We start from the raw sequence: 15887 nt of genomic DNA, 5'->3' as shown, positions 1-15887 counted from the left end.
GAAGCCAGAGACAAAAGAGCACATCCTGTCTGATTCCATTTCTATGAAATGCAGGAACAATCTCATTTAATCTGTAGGGACAGAACGCTGGTCAGTGGTGGGCTGGGGGTGGGGAGAGGGTAACTGGGAAGAGGTACAAGGGAGCCCTTCCGGGTGATGGAGCATTCTAGATCTTGAGTGTGGTCACGCTTTCCCAGGGGAACACATTGTTCAAAACTCATCAAACTATACACACTGGAAATGCATTTTGGTGTATGTAAATTGTACCTCCCTGAAATGGATGTTTTTTAAAAGATGTGTCCTCAGTCCTGACAATGTTTGGAAGCCCTGCCCTGGATGCACGTAAAGGCAGGTGAGCAGATCAGAGTGGGCGCTGTGGGTAACCAGGTGCCTTGTCATCACAGGAGGTACGAGGAGGAGACGAGTGAGAACGAGGCAGCAGTGGACGAGGATGAGGACGAGGAGGAGGAGGGGGAAGAGGAGGACGTTTTTGCTGAGAAAGTCTCACCAGATATGGACGAATGCCCGGCGGTAAAAGTAAGGAGGGCCAGGGACATGGGGAGGGCTGTCTTGGGGAAACAGCCCTCAATCCTTGAGCCCAAGCAGTCAGAAAAGGCTTGGCATTAAGTCCTAGCATCAGAGTGGGGTGACCTGCAAAAGGTCATGCAGGAGTGTCCCTGCCTGGAATCGGGGTCATTTCGGCGACAGTAAGGCAGTTTTGCGAGGCTGACTGGCCCCCCCATCTCTCCTGCCTTGTGCAGTTCCCGTTTCTCTGGGCAGACCTCAAGCTATATAGGAGAAGGGTCTGGGTTCAGATGCTGGCTCTGCTCCACCCTAGGCGGATGACTCCATCCCTCTCAGGCCTTCACTTTCTCATCTCTAAAATGGACACAGGAATACCGTCCTTGCAGATGGGTTCTAAATGGACTTCTCTGCTTAGGTCTGTTGGACATGCGATGGGAAAGGAGGGGGTGTCTAGTCAAGTTCCTCTCGCCTCCTGTTTCCCTGCTGCACTGGGGTGACCTGTTAGAACAGGCTTCATGCTCCAAGAGATCTCGTGTTCTTTCCACTATCAGGCCTCCTGGAAGTAGAGCACCCCATTGTGTTTGAGCAGGGCTGGTGAGGGTGGAGTTGCAGGTTGTGCACTGCACAAAGGTGCCTGACCCGGGGAGGTGGGGGAGCTGGAAGAAACCCCCAGGCCTGCCTTCTAACTGTTCCACACCAAGGGGAGATCTTTCTGCAGTTTCTCCAGCCAGAGGGGGGTGCCTTTTTCAAAATTGCACAAAGGCACTGTTTAGACTCACCAAGGCCCTTCATTTGGGTGTTTTTGTTTATCTCTGCTGGTAACTGCTGTAAAAGGACAATAGACAACCTGGTCACCTAGCTTACAAACGAGCTTGGCGGGTTGCCCCCACAGCTGCAAGGAGACATTAGCAGTTCTCGGCTGGGGTGGCGAGGCTCTGGGTGTGGCTTTGTCAGAATGTGGTTGACGCCCAAGTCTCGAGGGTGTGCAGTCCAGAACATCCATGCTGGAGGTACCTCCACTGCTCACATGAGCTTGTGCGGGACTCAGTATCTCCCACAGCCCCAACCTACAGGTGTCAGGGAGGACTGGGGACTGGTACTCAGGGCCTTGGGTGCCGTCCTGGCTGGGCTGGGGCCTCAAAAACCCCCGGCTGTGTCTGAGGGCCAAAGGCCAGGTGACAGGAATGGGGAGCAGCTGGGGAGTCTGCCCCGTGAGTCTCGGGCTGGGTGGCTGGCACTGCGGACCCGGCAGGTGGCCTCAGAGCTGTGGCTTCTTCCTCAGGTGGACAAAGAGACCAACACAGAGACCCCGGCCCCCTCTCCCACGGTCGTGCGGCCCAAGGATCGGCGGGTGGGCACGCCAGCCCCAGGGCCGTTTCTTCGAGGGAGCACCATCATCCGCTCCAAGACCTTCTCCCCGGGACCTCAGAGCCAGTACGTGTGCCGGGTAAGCAGCCACGGGCGCCATCCCCTCCGCCCAGAGCACCGCTTCCCTCGGAGTAGCCGGGAGCCCAGGGTTCTGGGCGCGCATCCCAGTTACGCACACGCTGCCTGGCGTCCTCGGGCACCTTAACGCCTCTGAGCCTCACGTTCCTCGTGGAGTTAATAGACTGACTCCATGGGGGTGTTTTAAGGACAAAATTCGCTACAGTGTGGGAAAGGCTTGGTAACCAGTGCATGGCCAGTGTTTTTCCTACTTCCGACCCATCTCCACTCCGTGCTCACACCCTGCCCTTCCACACCGCTTGCTGGAATCAGACTGACCCTCACCGTCCCTGACGGACATTCTTCCTCCTCCAGGGCGAGTCCAGCGTGCAGCCTGGGGTTGCACAAGAGCAGCAGACCAGGATTATTTAGTCACTGGTTTAAGGGTTTTTTTTAATCGAACTTTTTGATAACATTGAAAACTTAGGAAATTCAAGTAAAAATAAAATAAAAATGAAGATAAAATTCCAGTTTCTCTTGGGGGAAAAAAAAAAGGACTGTCTGGCACCACGAGATACACATTCTGTCTTGGCGACAATTGGCTGGAGCTGAGCAGTGGGGGCCGCTGCCCTGGGCTGAGTGGAGGGGAGGGTGCCCTCAAGTTCACTCTGGCCTCCACCTGGTCCTCTTTAACCTAATTCTGTTGCCGACCTGCTCTTGCAGACCCTGCTGGATTTCAAAGCCCTGAAGTAGGCTTGGCTCCCACGTACCCGTGGTTGGCTCTCCAATGAATCTACCCCTCTCTCTGCCAGCCCTCCAGGAACGGAGGGTTTGCGCCCTTCCCATATCTGAGGAGTCATGCTGGTTGCTGGGGCTGCAGAACCGGACCCTGTAACTGAGGCTCAAATGACGTGTCAGCATCCTTCCTTGCCCTCTGCCATGCAGAACCCGTGAGCAGTAACAAAAAGCATAAACAGAACCCTCCTGCCTAGTGTTCCAGTGAGTCGTCACAAGGGAGGCACCCCCATCATCAACCTGCCACCCACCTGCCTACTGGCATTTGAGAGGGAGATGGGATATGGTGGTTTCAATATCTGATATTCAGTATCCAAGTCTGACGATTAATAATTAATTAGAGGAGCTAATTTTTTCATAACATGACAGTTTCACTAATTTCCTGGCTACCTATCAAATTAGTCCCCACAAAAGCATTCCCCGCAGTCCCTCCCAGAAATAACATAAACCCCTCCCTTCTGTGTCAGACCTCCAGCTAGCAGGGTTGAGGTTCTAAGCATCTGAAAAGTCAACATGAGCACATGCAACGTAGCTGTGTATCTTGGCGGACGGCGCAGGGTTTCCTGCAGTCCCTGAATGTGGTTTTAACATGAGGGAATTCCTGAATCGCAAGTGAAGAATCCTGCAGTTAAGCCAGTGCAGAGCTGAGGAGGAGGAAAATCCTCTCCGTGTTTCAAATGTGAATAATTTGAAGGATTTAGAAAAGCCCTTAGGGTAATGGATAATCTGGTTGGTTTTTTTTTTTTTTTTTTTTTTTTGGCAAAACTACCGCCTTTATAAACGTGCAGTGGAATCAAACACAAAGGGAAGGATCTTACTGGTTAGCAAAACCACGCTAAAAAGAATGAGAGTTTGATTTGTCCTTTTTCATCAGGATTAGGATGCAGTTGTAATTTTGCCACATGGAAGACACGGAATATCACTTCTATAAAATGTTTCTCTTTTCTAACTAAAAAGTCGGACTTTCCCCCTCAATATTTGCTATAAAATTCTGGTCCCTTGTGTAGATGGATTCACTTTAAGTGGCCTTTTCCAGGATGGGCATCCTTGAATAACAGAGAGCTCCGGTCCCATTTTTTAAGCACCTGTAACGCACCCAGCACTGTACTGGACCTTTCCCATGTTCTATTACCTGGACCAGGTTCCAACCCTGCTGGGCTGCAGATTAAGAAATTCGCAGTCTACGGACCCCATGCCGCAGGCAGAAAGGGCCTTTCTTGGCAAAGCCATATATTTTTCCTTCTTTGCTTTCTAACTACACTTCAGCCCCAGCTCATCTGCTTCCTGTAGACTATTACTCAAGGCCACGAGAAGTAGCCAACAGTGCAACATCTTGATTTTTTTTTTCCTATCATTTCCATTAAAACTCTGTAGACAGGCAGTCTGTCTCCCAAGATACAACAGGTAACAGTGTATCCCTGTTTTTCACGCACAGAATGAGCCTTATCATATTTCCAACAGGGAATATTGGTGTCTGTGCTGTGCTGCATCCTGCCTCTAGGACCCAGCCAGCTCCATGCCTTCCAGTCTGTGGTTCATAGCACTCAACTCCCTAGTACCAAGTCCTGTATCAGTCAGGGTTCTTAACAGCAAGCAACAGAAACAGACTGTGATCAATATATGCAGGGAGGAAGTTTTTAGAAAGGAAATTGAGTAGTTCATCAGAAGGCTGTAAAACCAGCCTCAGAAATGAGGCAGGAACAAGGCCAACTAGACCACAGCCAAAACCATGCCACAGAGACGGTCAGGGGAGGACATCGAGAGTGCCGCCGTGGAACGGGGCCCCGGCTGGACCCCCCACTGCCTTGGGGCAGCATGGACGCCTCCTCCACTAAACTCCTGCCGCTGCGAGAGGTCATGGGAGCTCTGGCTGCTGCTGCCACTGCCACTGCTCACCACCAAGGGCTTCTTCCTGAGATACTGACAAACACGGATGCTTATGGAACGGAAGAGAGTGGCCTGGTTAAATCCACGTGGCTCAGTCGCAGAGGTCTGATTCACCATGTTGTGATTCAAAGACCAGGACAGTTGCATTTAATTGTCAAAGTCTAGTCCTGTGCCTGCTTCTAGCTGCAAGGGAGGCCATGAAAGCGAGACTCTGGGACTTCCTCTGCTTCATTAGTGGAAGGTGGGCTTTGTCTCCCATCAGGAGTCATGGGTGGGGATTTCCCCACCCAGAGTCTAGAGTTTCATATGCTAATCAGATTGCTGCTACCCGACCCCGCCAAAAAAAAAAACAAACTATTTGCTGTGTCATCTAATCTTACAAACAGCCCTGCAAGGCAAATTGTGTTAATTCCATTTCATGGATGCAGAAAGTCAGGGCATTTTTTCTGAATACGAGTAATCCCTTCCTCTGGCCTGATGCCACACATCTGCACACCAAGTGCCCTCTGCTGGGTATCTCCCGTCTTTGGTCCGTAGCCTGGCCTGTGTCACCTGGTGAGTTTCCTGAGCTTGGCCCCTCACTGGACTCTTAAGTCCATGAAGGTAGGGACAGTGCCTTGTACTCCTGTGACAGCTCCCCACAGCCCCCGTGTCTTTAACACCTACACATTTATCAGCAGTGCTGGAATTCTCCCTGTGACTTTCCATTATTTCACCTCTCTGCTCCTAATAGCAGTTTTCCTTGCTATTAAATGGAAATAACGGAAAGGCAGCAATATTCTCTACCCTGAGATCAGGTGCATTAGAACATCTTTCTGTAAGAAAAGTTTAAGAACTGAGTGTAGCTTTCATCACTCTTTCATCCCGGGGTCTTTAACGCATAAACAACTATGAGATAAGAATGGATTGTCCCAGGGGAGGGTGTAGCTCAGTGGTAGAGTGCATACCTAGCATACATGAGGTCCTGGGTTCAATTCCCAGTACCTCTGCTAAGTAAATAAACCTAATCACCTCCATCCATTTAAAAAAAAAAAAACGATAAGAATGGATTGTCCTGAACCATGTTTCCAGTCTGTGTGACCCATGTTCTGAGTGCCACCTTTGGGTTGAACTAATGTGGGATAAAGCTCCCTTCTGATATGATACCCAGCCAGTCCACTTGCATGAGTCCACCCAGTTGAGATGGCCCACCCCTCCGTCTGTAGGTAAGTTTCATCTCCGAGCCCTAATGTGCATCCTGGGGGCAGCATGGACGCCTCCTCCACTAGACTCCTGCCGCTGCGAGAGGTCATGGGAGCTCTGGACGTGGCCTTGGAGTCAGACAGACTGGACCTGGAGCATCTTATTCTGATGCTTCCCAGCAGTGTGGCTTGTAAAAGTGTCTTAGTGTCTCCAGACCTCAGTTCCTTCCGTTAGGATCGTTTGAAGATTAGAAGAAACTGCCGACAAAGGATGAAGCCCGTGGCACCTCGTAGGGGCTCTGGCCATGTGGCTGTTACTATTGTTGCTCTTGTCTGTGTCTCCTCCCAGCTGAGACTCTGCCTAGAGTGGCAGCTGTTTGATCCGTGACATCCCTGGGGCTGCTGTGTTTGTCAGCGTAGCAGGACTATCAATATCATGATCACTAATAATGATTAATAACCACAAAAGCGACGACGTGGACAGATTCTCGGAAGAGACGCGCCGCAGTGAGCTGCCAGCTGCCAGAACAAACAGACTCTAGCATCAGCCCGTGGCAATCCCACTGACTTGGAAATACGACTCCAGAAAGACGGCGCCGCCTCGCACGTCCTGGGACGTGCCACCCTCCCTAACCTTGCTCTCCGCTCCTCCACCGGGGGCATGCACTGTCAGCAGAGCCCTGATGTCTGGCCGTAGAGGAGGAATGTTAGCCCTCTGGGGAGAGTCCAGATAACTGAGCGATTGAAGGGATGCTGAGGAGGGGGTGCTGTGACCAACACCGCCCTCACAGAGCACGTCTGCTCCATCTTCTCCAAGGATACGGTCCCTGAGGCTTTGCCTCTGGGCTGCTTCTTCATGTATCTGTCAGCCTTGACAGGGGCTCCATTTGAGCCATAAGGGCAGGCTCCATGGGTGACAGGGAAGAGTTGATGCAAATAGGCCTTAACGTGGTAGGTCAAGGGCGTCACTGTATCCTGGAGTCACAATGCCTGGTGTCAACCCCTCTGTGTGGCTACTGGCTCACCAGCCTTGTCAGGTTCTATAACCCCAAGTCTCCATCTCCTCGTCTGTAAGGCAGTGATGCTCCCCGCCCTGGGGTTGCTGGAAGGATTACAGGAGATATGGGATGTTGAGTACGTAACAGCATGCATCCTTCAGTGTGCGCTCAGCAGTGTTCACCTAGAGAGAAGAGGAAGGTGCATGGAAACCTAGGTGCCTGACCAATGCACTCAGACCTTAATTAGCTTCCCACTACTTTTCTCTTGCAGCTGAACCGGAGTGACAGTGACAGCTCCACCCTGTCCAAGAAGCCTCCTTTTGTTCGAAATTCCTTGGAGCGGCGCAGCGTCCGGATGAAGCGGGTAAGACAGTCACCTGGGAGCTATGTGTGCACCTGCTCCCGCCTCGTTTCCCCAAGCCTGGTGTGTCCTGCACACACATCTCCTGACGTCTGACCATTTCTTCTCAGCCACTGGTTTGAAAAAAGTCACTTTGCAAGCATGACAGTATTTGCAAACAGAAGTTGGTAAACCATAAGGCCTGGGTAGACTGGGAAGAGTGCCAGAGGATAAATGTAACCTTGTTATTATGATGAATAGGTTAGATCAGGAGCGTGCACACTGGGCCTCGTCTTCTTGGGTGGAAATCAGAGTCACTAAGAATTAACCAGCCCACGACATCACAGTCACCTGGGACCCTGCCTCACGCAGGACTCTGCTCATCGTCTGGCTGGCTGGCTGAGCAGTTGAAGGTTCTGACAGCCCTCCCTGCTGGCAGAGACGCCGGGTGCCCCCCTGAACACCGACCAGAAGCAGGGAGGTGCGAATGGGCACCTCCCAGTCCAGCTGGAAACACAAGGGGAGAGGCCACAAGCTGTCCCCACAGAGCAATCTCGCCCCTCCTCACGGGGACTTGCCAGAGGGACCCGGGTGGGCAGCGTTAGGCAGAGTCCCGACTCCTGATAGGAACTTTCACTAGGCAGGGCTGCAGGAGGTACGGAGGGGCCCTCCTCACTTTGGGCTTTCAACACAGACTTAACAACGGTTCTGGTGAGTTTGCCGAACTAGAAGAAACCCAGGAGTCAGAATGTCAGAGAAGTAGAGAGAGCAACGTGAAAGAGAATGTGCAGAGAAAGGGGAGTGTGCTGACAGCCCCAAGCAGGGGCGGGCCCCCCGCCTCTCCCACAGGCCTGCTGCTGACAGCCAGCACCCGGAGGGGGACCTGTGCCCATCACCACCCCTCCCCCACACGTGTCCAGAAAGAACTAGAGAGAGCAGGAGAAAGGAAGCAATGCAGATAGAAGAGAGTGCAGACTGTGGGAGAATGTGGACACGCCTCAAGTGCCAAGGATGGCCAGCTGTCCCCTCTGGCCCCCCGACCCCAACCCCGTCTGCTGTGGCTGGCTGGTGCCGCACTTTCCGGAGCGCTGGGAGTCTCCTTGGGAGCGTATAGATGATGCAGGTTCTGAGGCCACACTCCCAGGTGGTCTCATCCAGGCAGCTGGGGTGGGCCTAGAAACTGCATTTTGATAAGCTCCTTGGAGCATTCTGGGGCTGGTGTTCCATGACCCACTCCCAGCGAAAACGTACTGCAGAAGCTCCCGCTTGCTCCCTGGCACATCCTACAACTCACTGCCTGCAAGGCAGGCCCCACCGAAGTTCCCGCATGTCCACCTCCTCTTCCCCTCAGCCAAGGGGCTGACTTGCCAAGGGAACCCCTGATGGCGGGTCTGACCCGTTTCCATCAGGTCCTAACTATATTCTGAGGAACAGAGGAGCCCAGGGGCTGGGCCAGGGCCCTCGGGCACTGGAGTCTTTCCTCCACTTGCTGTCCGAGCTATACCTCTCTCTGCTTCGGCCTGTCCAGGCAAGTTGCTAAGACTGGACATCGGTCAGAGCAAAGCAAAAGAATCTTCATTTGTTGCTCCAAGACCTCCAGTCACAGACATCACTTGGCTGGATTTCCTGGCCCTGCTCATTTATAAGCACAGACCAGACAGTGGTCACTCTGGAAGAGCATCATAGAACTTCTGCACTGAGCTGTTTCATCTTCCTAAAAGGATGCTTGCCAGCCTTAAGTAAGGATAAGTCTCATAGTCATAGCTTATGTACCACTTCTCAAATCCCTTTACTGGGCGTTATGTTGGTTTTCTGTTGCTGCGTAACAAATTACCTCAAATTTAGCAGCTTGAAATAATACAAATTCATTATTTCACAGTTTCCATGGGTAGGAGTTCAGGCACAGGTTAGCTGGATCCTGTGCTCAGGGTCTTTTCAGGCTGAAATCTAGGCATTGACTGACTGCATTTCCATCTACGGGTTTAATTAGGGGAAGATTCATGTTCCACGCTCCCTCAGGTTGGTAGGGTTCATTTCCCTTGTGTTTTCTTGCTTGCTGCAGGCCAGGGGCTGCTCACAGCTGCTAGTGGTCCTCTCAGGCCCTTGCTGTATGGTTCTCTCCACAACATGCATTGCTTCTTCAAGGCAACAGGAGATCTTTTTCCAGGAAGTGCCCAATTCATCATTTAAGGGCTCACCTGATTAGGTCGGGCCCACCCAGGATAATCTCCCTTTTGCTTAACTCAAATTCAGCTGATTAGCTACCTAATCATAGAGGTGATATCCCATCATATCCGCCCCCACATTGAAGGGGAGGGGATTATGCAGGACGTGTGTGTTAGGAGATAGGAATCTTAGCGGCTACCTTAGAATCCTGTCTCCTAGTCACTTACTTATCCTTTTTCAATCATTAGTGTTTTCAGATAGAAGGAGAGTTGATTGTATTTGATCGATATCTTTTACATAGAGATTACTGAAGAACTCAACTCAAATACAGCTTGAAAGTGAAAGAGAGACTGTATTGGCTCATTTAATGGAAAACTCTAAGATATTGGACTAACTTCAGGCATGCATTGAGCTAGGAACTGAAACAGTGTCATCAAGCCTCACTCCCCCTCTCATGGCACTGCTACCTCCAGATGGCTTAATCTTTTTTTTTAAATTAGTCATATATATTTAATTAGTGATCTACAAGTAGTAATATACAATTTGCATTAAAGTACATTAAAGTGTAAGTAATAAAGAGGATACATCCCAACAGTAACAAAAAGAGGATTTAAAAAGACAATTCACAAAAGAAGTGGCAAATCACACTGACCAACCAGGACAATAACCAGAGAAACACCAGTTGAAACAAGTAAAAAACTAAAAAAACATTGAGAAAAACTGGCATACCCTCACACACTAGTGTGGAAAGGTCGAATAGTAAAATGTTCTAGAAACAGATGGCTTAATTCTTAAACAGGGCTGTCCAATATGCTGGTAAAGATGACCATGATCCGTTCTAGGTTTGCATCTTGCTGGCTTAGCAACCTCTGCCTAAACACGCTGCCTTTTCCCCAGCAGCTCAGCAGAAGTGCCAGAACTGAGTGTTACTGGCTGGGCTTAGGTGACATACTCACCCAGAAGCCATCACTGAGATCCTGTGTGGCCAGGTACAGGTCACATTTCCTAGCCCTGACGCCCCACATGAACTAGATGGAATTGAGCACGGAGGAAGTGTGGCTCCCCCAGGGAAGATGAGGGTGCTGTCACTCTGAGGCTAGAGAAATGGATGCTGGACAGGCAGTAACAATAGTCGTCCATCACAGGAACACAAAGCCAAGAAGACAGGCCTTCCCCTCTCCAGGCGGAACCCGCCTGCATTGAGGAAACACCTTCAGAGCAGGATGGTGAGGAGAACCCAGTAAAGGAGAGTGTCAATGCTGAGGACACAGAGTGAGGAAATAGCACCGTGGAGGGAGTTGGGGGCTGGTGGGGGGGGGGGGTTCTGGAGCAGGTGCTTGGGTGGAGGCGGGGGAATCGCAACTTGACTACTTATAATCTGTGTGACTTAACCTCTGGGAGCCTGGTTCTTGCAGAGGGTAACAGTCGGGACCTCATAGGGTTGTGAAAATGAACTGAGGTAGCAAAAGTAAGGCTTCCAGCATCGTGCCTGGGGCATGAAAATGCTCAATCGCGTGAGTTGTAGACATAGGAGAAATCAAGACAGACTCGAGGGAGGAGGCAAACCCCATTTTTGAGGGAGTGGAAGCCTGCGGCTGAATGAAGGAGGGCATCTGAAGTGTCAGAGGAGGGGTCATGTGGGCCCACTGGACCCGGCCCTGTAGTAACGGGTCACAACCGTCCGATCCACCCCTCGCAGCCTTCGTCCGTCAAATCTCTGCGCGCTGAGCGCCTGCTCCGCACCTCACTGGACCTCGAGTTGGACCTGCAAGCGACCAGGACCTGGCATAGCCAGCTGACTCAGGAGATCTCGGTGCTGAAGGAGCTCAAGGAGCAGCTGGAGCAAGCCAAGAGTCACGGGGAGAAGGAGCTCCCGCAGTGGCTGCGCGAGGATGAGCGCTTCCGCCTGTTGCTGAGGATGCTGGAGAAGCGGGTGAGCGGCGCCGAGAGAAGGGAGGTCGCTCTCTCCGCAGGTGCAGAGGGCCCGGAGCTGCCATGGAGGGTGGCCAGGGCTTTGAAGGGGTCCTGAAGTCCTGTGACCCCCCTGAGAGCGTTCCTTGGACCCCGCACAGACCTCAGCAAAGGGATGCAGGAATCCCTCCGCCTGGTAGGGAACTTTATTAAGTCTTGCACCGGCTGCCACGTCCTTTCGCTGCAGTCCCGTGTTTTAACTGTGCAGAGCCTTATTATTAACACATTTATTCCTGCGGGCAGTCCTTCATCCAACATATTGGGTACCTAATCTGTGCTGGGGCACACATTTTAGCAGAGTAAATACAGAACACTGACCTGCCCCAGTGCCCGACCCTGCCATCCCGCAGAGCAGGCATCTCCAAAGGGGAGAGGAGCAGCTCCTGGCAGGGCTTTGTCCTGATGGAGATGCTGGGAACTAGAAGTCTGCTTATGTCTCTGCCCTAGTGTAGTTAGTTTGAGGGATCCCAGCATTGCTCAAAGAAAAAGAACCACAAAATGGCCATGGCGCACGATGCTTTCACAAGGTTGCCTGCGAGGGAAGTCCCTCACTGCCTGAGACCTCCCAAGGGCAACTGTTCTGGGGCCACGACCTAGAGGGGAGGAGGGCAGGGGACCCCCCCCAGGGGAGAGGGGGCCTGTGTATCCAGATGATGTCACTCAGAGCACCATGAGGAGTCTCTGGATTGGAGAACTCCAAAGCAACAGCATTTTGGGGTCTTTTATAGCCTGGGGTTTATCTTGTCTAAAGCTAGAAGTTGTTGGGTGCAGCTTCGTGGGGCATGCAAAGCCGGCAGATTCTAAATGGCTACAAAATCTGCTTGTTTGAGCTACATTTAAAATAATTGGATGAGTAAAAATTTGACTTTGACACCAGTGTGGCTCTTGAGCTAGCAGGTCCCAGACTATAGTGAAGAAGTAAACACCACAGAGAAAACACACGGAGGCCGTCTGACTCATTCCTGTAATAGCTGCCGGGACTGCTGCCCAGGCCGGGAATGACAGACTTTTGCTAGTTTTCTTGCACACAGCCAAACAGTGCAAGAGCACCTTACAGAGGGCACCTGCCTGGATTGTTGGGAGGGCCATTAGCTGAATTTCCAGTTCTCAGTGCAGGTGGTGATAGAGCAGGAAGGTGGTGCTGGGCTTCTTAGATCTGGACTAATGTGGGAGCTTTCAGTTGACTCTGGTAATTCAGAAGTTCCAGAAACGTTTTATTTCCTTCTTATTTATTACTTATATCAAATATACTTGTAATAGAGTTATAATAAGAGCATTAAGGGAAAATAGAGAATTGGAGAAAGTTTTAAGGAAAAGAAAGAAAGAAATATATCCTTAATCCAATGGTAGTTGTCTATTACATTTATTTTGGAGCTTCCTAGTAGCAAAGGCAAAAAGAGGTAAGAAAATAAGTACATAGGTGCCCTGCCTTAAGAAAGCACCAAGTAAGAAAACCTGATCTTTCAAATATTAAAAAAAAAAAAGTACATCTATGATTGTCTGATAATGAACTATTAAAGAGCTACTTAAATGGTAGCTTCATTGACCAAAATTCTGTCTTCATTCTGTTTTTAAGGTTATAATGCATAGATACTTTAAGGCTCTCTGGTTTGTTCTCAAAAGTGCTTCTATAGGTTTTGCATCAGGAGGAAGAGGTGTAACATACCTAAAAACCTTGAACAAAACTTCATGACAGGGAACTGGGTTTCCACCGTATCTTAGTTGTTTGACACGAAAGAAGTTTCTTAACATGCGAAAGCCTTAGCATCCTCTCTATAACATAGAGGTCGTTGTAAACTTTACCTTCCGCAGTGGCCCTCGGGGTTAGAGACTTAGCACATGTTTCACCAGGCAGCCCTCGTCTCCTTTCTGCCGACAGGTCCCCACAGGTATACAGTCCCCTGGCCCCAGAAACCTGTCGTTTCTGACAGATAGTGGGGTCACTTCCCGTCATCATTCGCAATCAAGAGGATCCTGCGGTGGGACAAGAAGAGTGAGGCTGCCTGTTCGGTGACCCCCCAGACTTTTCACAGTGGACTCCTCGTTTGTGCTAGAAAGTCTTCCTTGGCTGACCTCCTAAAGACTCCCCACTACCTCACTTTGCCCTACAGATGGACCGAGCAGAGCACAAGGGCGAGCTTCAGACAGACAAGATGATGAGGACGGCCGCCAAGGACGTGCACAGGCTTCGCGGCCAGAGCTGTAAGGAGCCCCCGGAGGTGCAGTCCTTCAGGTCAGCAAGCGGGTGCCTGGCCAGCCCGCCTTTCTCCTCACAGCCAGCCTGCCTGCTTTTCTTGGTGTCCCTGCTCCCCGCCTCACATGCCCCACTGGAGCAGGTGCTCACCCTCGGCCAAGCCGCCCCCGGCGGTCTGCGGTGCTGCCCCTCGCCCGTCTTTGTCAGTCCCCACACAACTCAAGCTAATTTGTCCGATCCTCTTGTTTAATGAATGAGCCACCTGCTCTGGCCTTGCCTCTTAGCGTTTCCATCCCCAGTAATTGCGGAGGATTGGCTGCAATGATAAATAAGCCTGAGGGTGACGGATGCTTGCTGGGCCTCCCCAGCCCTGCCTGCCGCCTGCCGGGATCTCACGGCGATGCCTTCTTACGGCACCGGACCCAGGCGTGTCACAGGAGGGCCCCCCATGCCAAGTGGCGGGGGGGCCTCCCGTTCACAGAGGGCTTTGCATTTCGTCTTGTGATGTCCTCTCAGAAAAGATACTCATAATTGTGTATGTGCAAAAAAAAAAAAATTCCTTGGTGGAATATGAACATGTAAACTAGACTGTAATCTTTATAACCACATTGACATCCCTTAGGTTTTAGCCAATTGGGAATCTAAGCCAAACAGTGCGTGTGGCCCAAGGGCCCTTTTAGACTCCAGAGGCCTCTGATTAGAACTGAAGATGGCTGGTTCTGCTGATGTCCCCTTAAGCAGAGGATCTCAACCAGGGATGATCTGGGGATCCTGGGGACATTTGGCAATGTCTAGGGTCATTTTTGATTGTCACAACTGGAGGAAGGGGAGGGAGAGCACTCCTGGCCTCTGGTGAGTAGAGACCAGGGGTGCCCTTAAACATCCTACCGTGCCCAGGATGGCCCCATGACAGAGAGGGATTCTGCCTGTAACATCTGTAAAGTGGGGTTGAAAACCCAGCTCTAAAGGGCTGGCCTCTTTCACAGGGAGAAGATGGCCTTCTTCACCCGGCCTCGGATGAATATCCCAACCCTCTCTGCCGACGACGTCTAATCGCCAGAAAAGTATTTCCTTTGTTCCACTGACCACGCTGTGAACCTAGACTGTGGCTAAAGTTATTTATGTGGTGTTATATGAAGGTACCGAGTCACAAGTCCTCCAGCACTCTTGTTGGTTTGAAGACGAACCGATTTTTTAGTTTGGGTTCTATTATTATTAAAAAAACAAAAACAAAAACACACATACAAAAAAAACCAGAAAACCAGCATTACAACAACAAGATTGTATAGTTTGTATATTTAGGAATGTATTTTTGAGAAAGAAAATTTAAAAGAACTAAAGCAGTGTTAAGTTACTGCTCTTCTTAAAATAAAATCGTTTAGTTTTTTTTTTTTTTTTTGTACAGCTCTACCTTCTAGAGGTTTCACTGCAATAAGAAGTAATGTTTGGGGGACGGTAATCCTCAAAGGACGTCCTGCCGATGTCACAGCACAGCTGACCTTTCCTACTTAACATATTTTGTACAATATTAAAAAAAATGCACGGGAACCTTTTGGGGGATTCTGAGGTGCACCCACAAATCTTCATGAGCTGTGACGTGTTTGTATGTGGCCGCCTGACCTGGGGCGGGCAGCGTGGGGATGACTGGGCCATGGCCCAGCCCATGCTGGCGACAGGCAGCCCCCGCGGGTCTCAGATGCCCAGTGAAGCCACCGAAGCAAGTGAGGGAGGGCTGTGGAGAGCGCCTTTCAGTCTTATCTCCATCAATAAAGTGGCCTTTCTGAACGAACTTCCTCTCTCTCTGTTTCTCCCCCACCACCTCACTTCGTCTGTGTTTCCCTGATTCTTGACCAACCCTCTTCCCAGTCATTCCCACCCCTCCCATCCCCAGTGCAGCCGATGGTTTGGTTTTTTTTTCCTTTGGTCCGCTCGTTTGCTCATTGAGTGAAAAGGACAGCTCAGCTGGAGCCTTCGCCGACAATCCCAGGTCAGCCTTTAACAAACAAGTGATGAATGTCTCCCTTCCCCCTGACGGTAGCCTGTGCAGCTCTGCTCAGAGTATGTTGTGCTACCAGCCATGTCCGAATCACCTGGGGCAGCTTGTTAAAAACACGGACCCCTGGACCCCTCCCCAACAAGGATGGCCCCGAGACCTGCTTTGATCCACGTTCCCGCTGTCAGTCTTCTGCACGCTGTAGTTTGAGGGACCCAGGGGTATGGTATGAATGAGGCCCAAGCAGAGGCAAAGTGGTGAGGCCCCACGTCCTACTAGAAAGTCCCATTGGGGGCACTAAAATGCATGACCCTCTCCAGGCCCCCAAGGACCACTGAGGGAGGGGTGACGGAGCGAGTAGAGCCCCCTTCTTGACAAGGCAAGTTCTAAGAAGCAGAGCTCTAAGCGCGCT

General features: G+C 51.0%; 1 protein-coding gene across 1 annotated transcript in view; it reads left to right on the top strand.

The window, feature by feature from the left end:
- WWC1 (WW and C2 domain containing 1) overlaps positions 1-15271 on the top strand; it is a 131578-nt gene extending 116307 nt beyond the window's left edge. The window contains exons 18-23 of the mRNA XM_032465126.1: positions 405-537; positions 1808-1972; positions 7083-7175; positions 11017-11250; positions 13400-13521; positions 14469-15271. Of these exons, the coding sequence (XP_032321017.1) occupies positions 405-537; positions 1808-1972; positions 7083-7175; positions 11017-11250; positions 13400-13521; positions 14469-14535 (814 nt within the window). The 3' untranslated portion in view covers positions 14536-15271. The remainder of the gene's footprint in view (positions 1-404; positions 538-1807; positions 1973-7082; positions 7176-11016; positions 11251-13399; positions 13522-14468) is intronic.
- Positions 15272-15887: the final 616 nt, after the last annotated feature.

This window comes from Camelus ferus, chromosome 22 (genome assembly GCF_009834535.1).
Source record: "Camelus ferus isolate YT-003-E chromosome 22, BCGSAC_Cfer_1.0, whole genome shotgun sequence".
Taxonomy (NCBI): domain Eukaryota; kingdom Metazoa; phylum Chordata; class Mammalia; order Artiodactyla; family Camelidae; genus Camelus; species Camelus ferus.
This window is presented reverse-complemented; position numbering and strand designations above follow the sequence as displayed.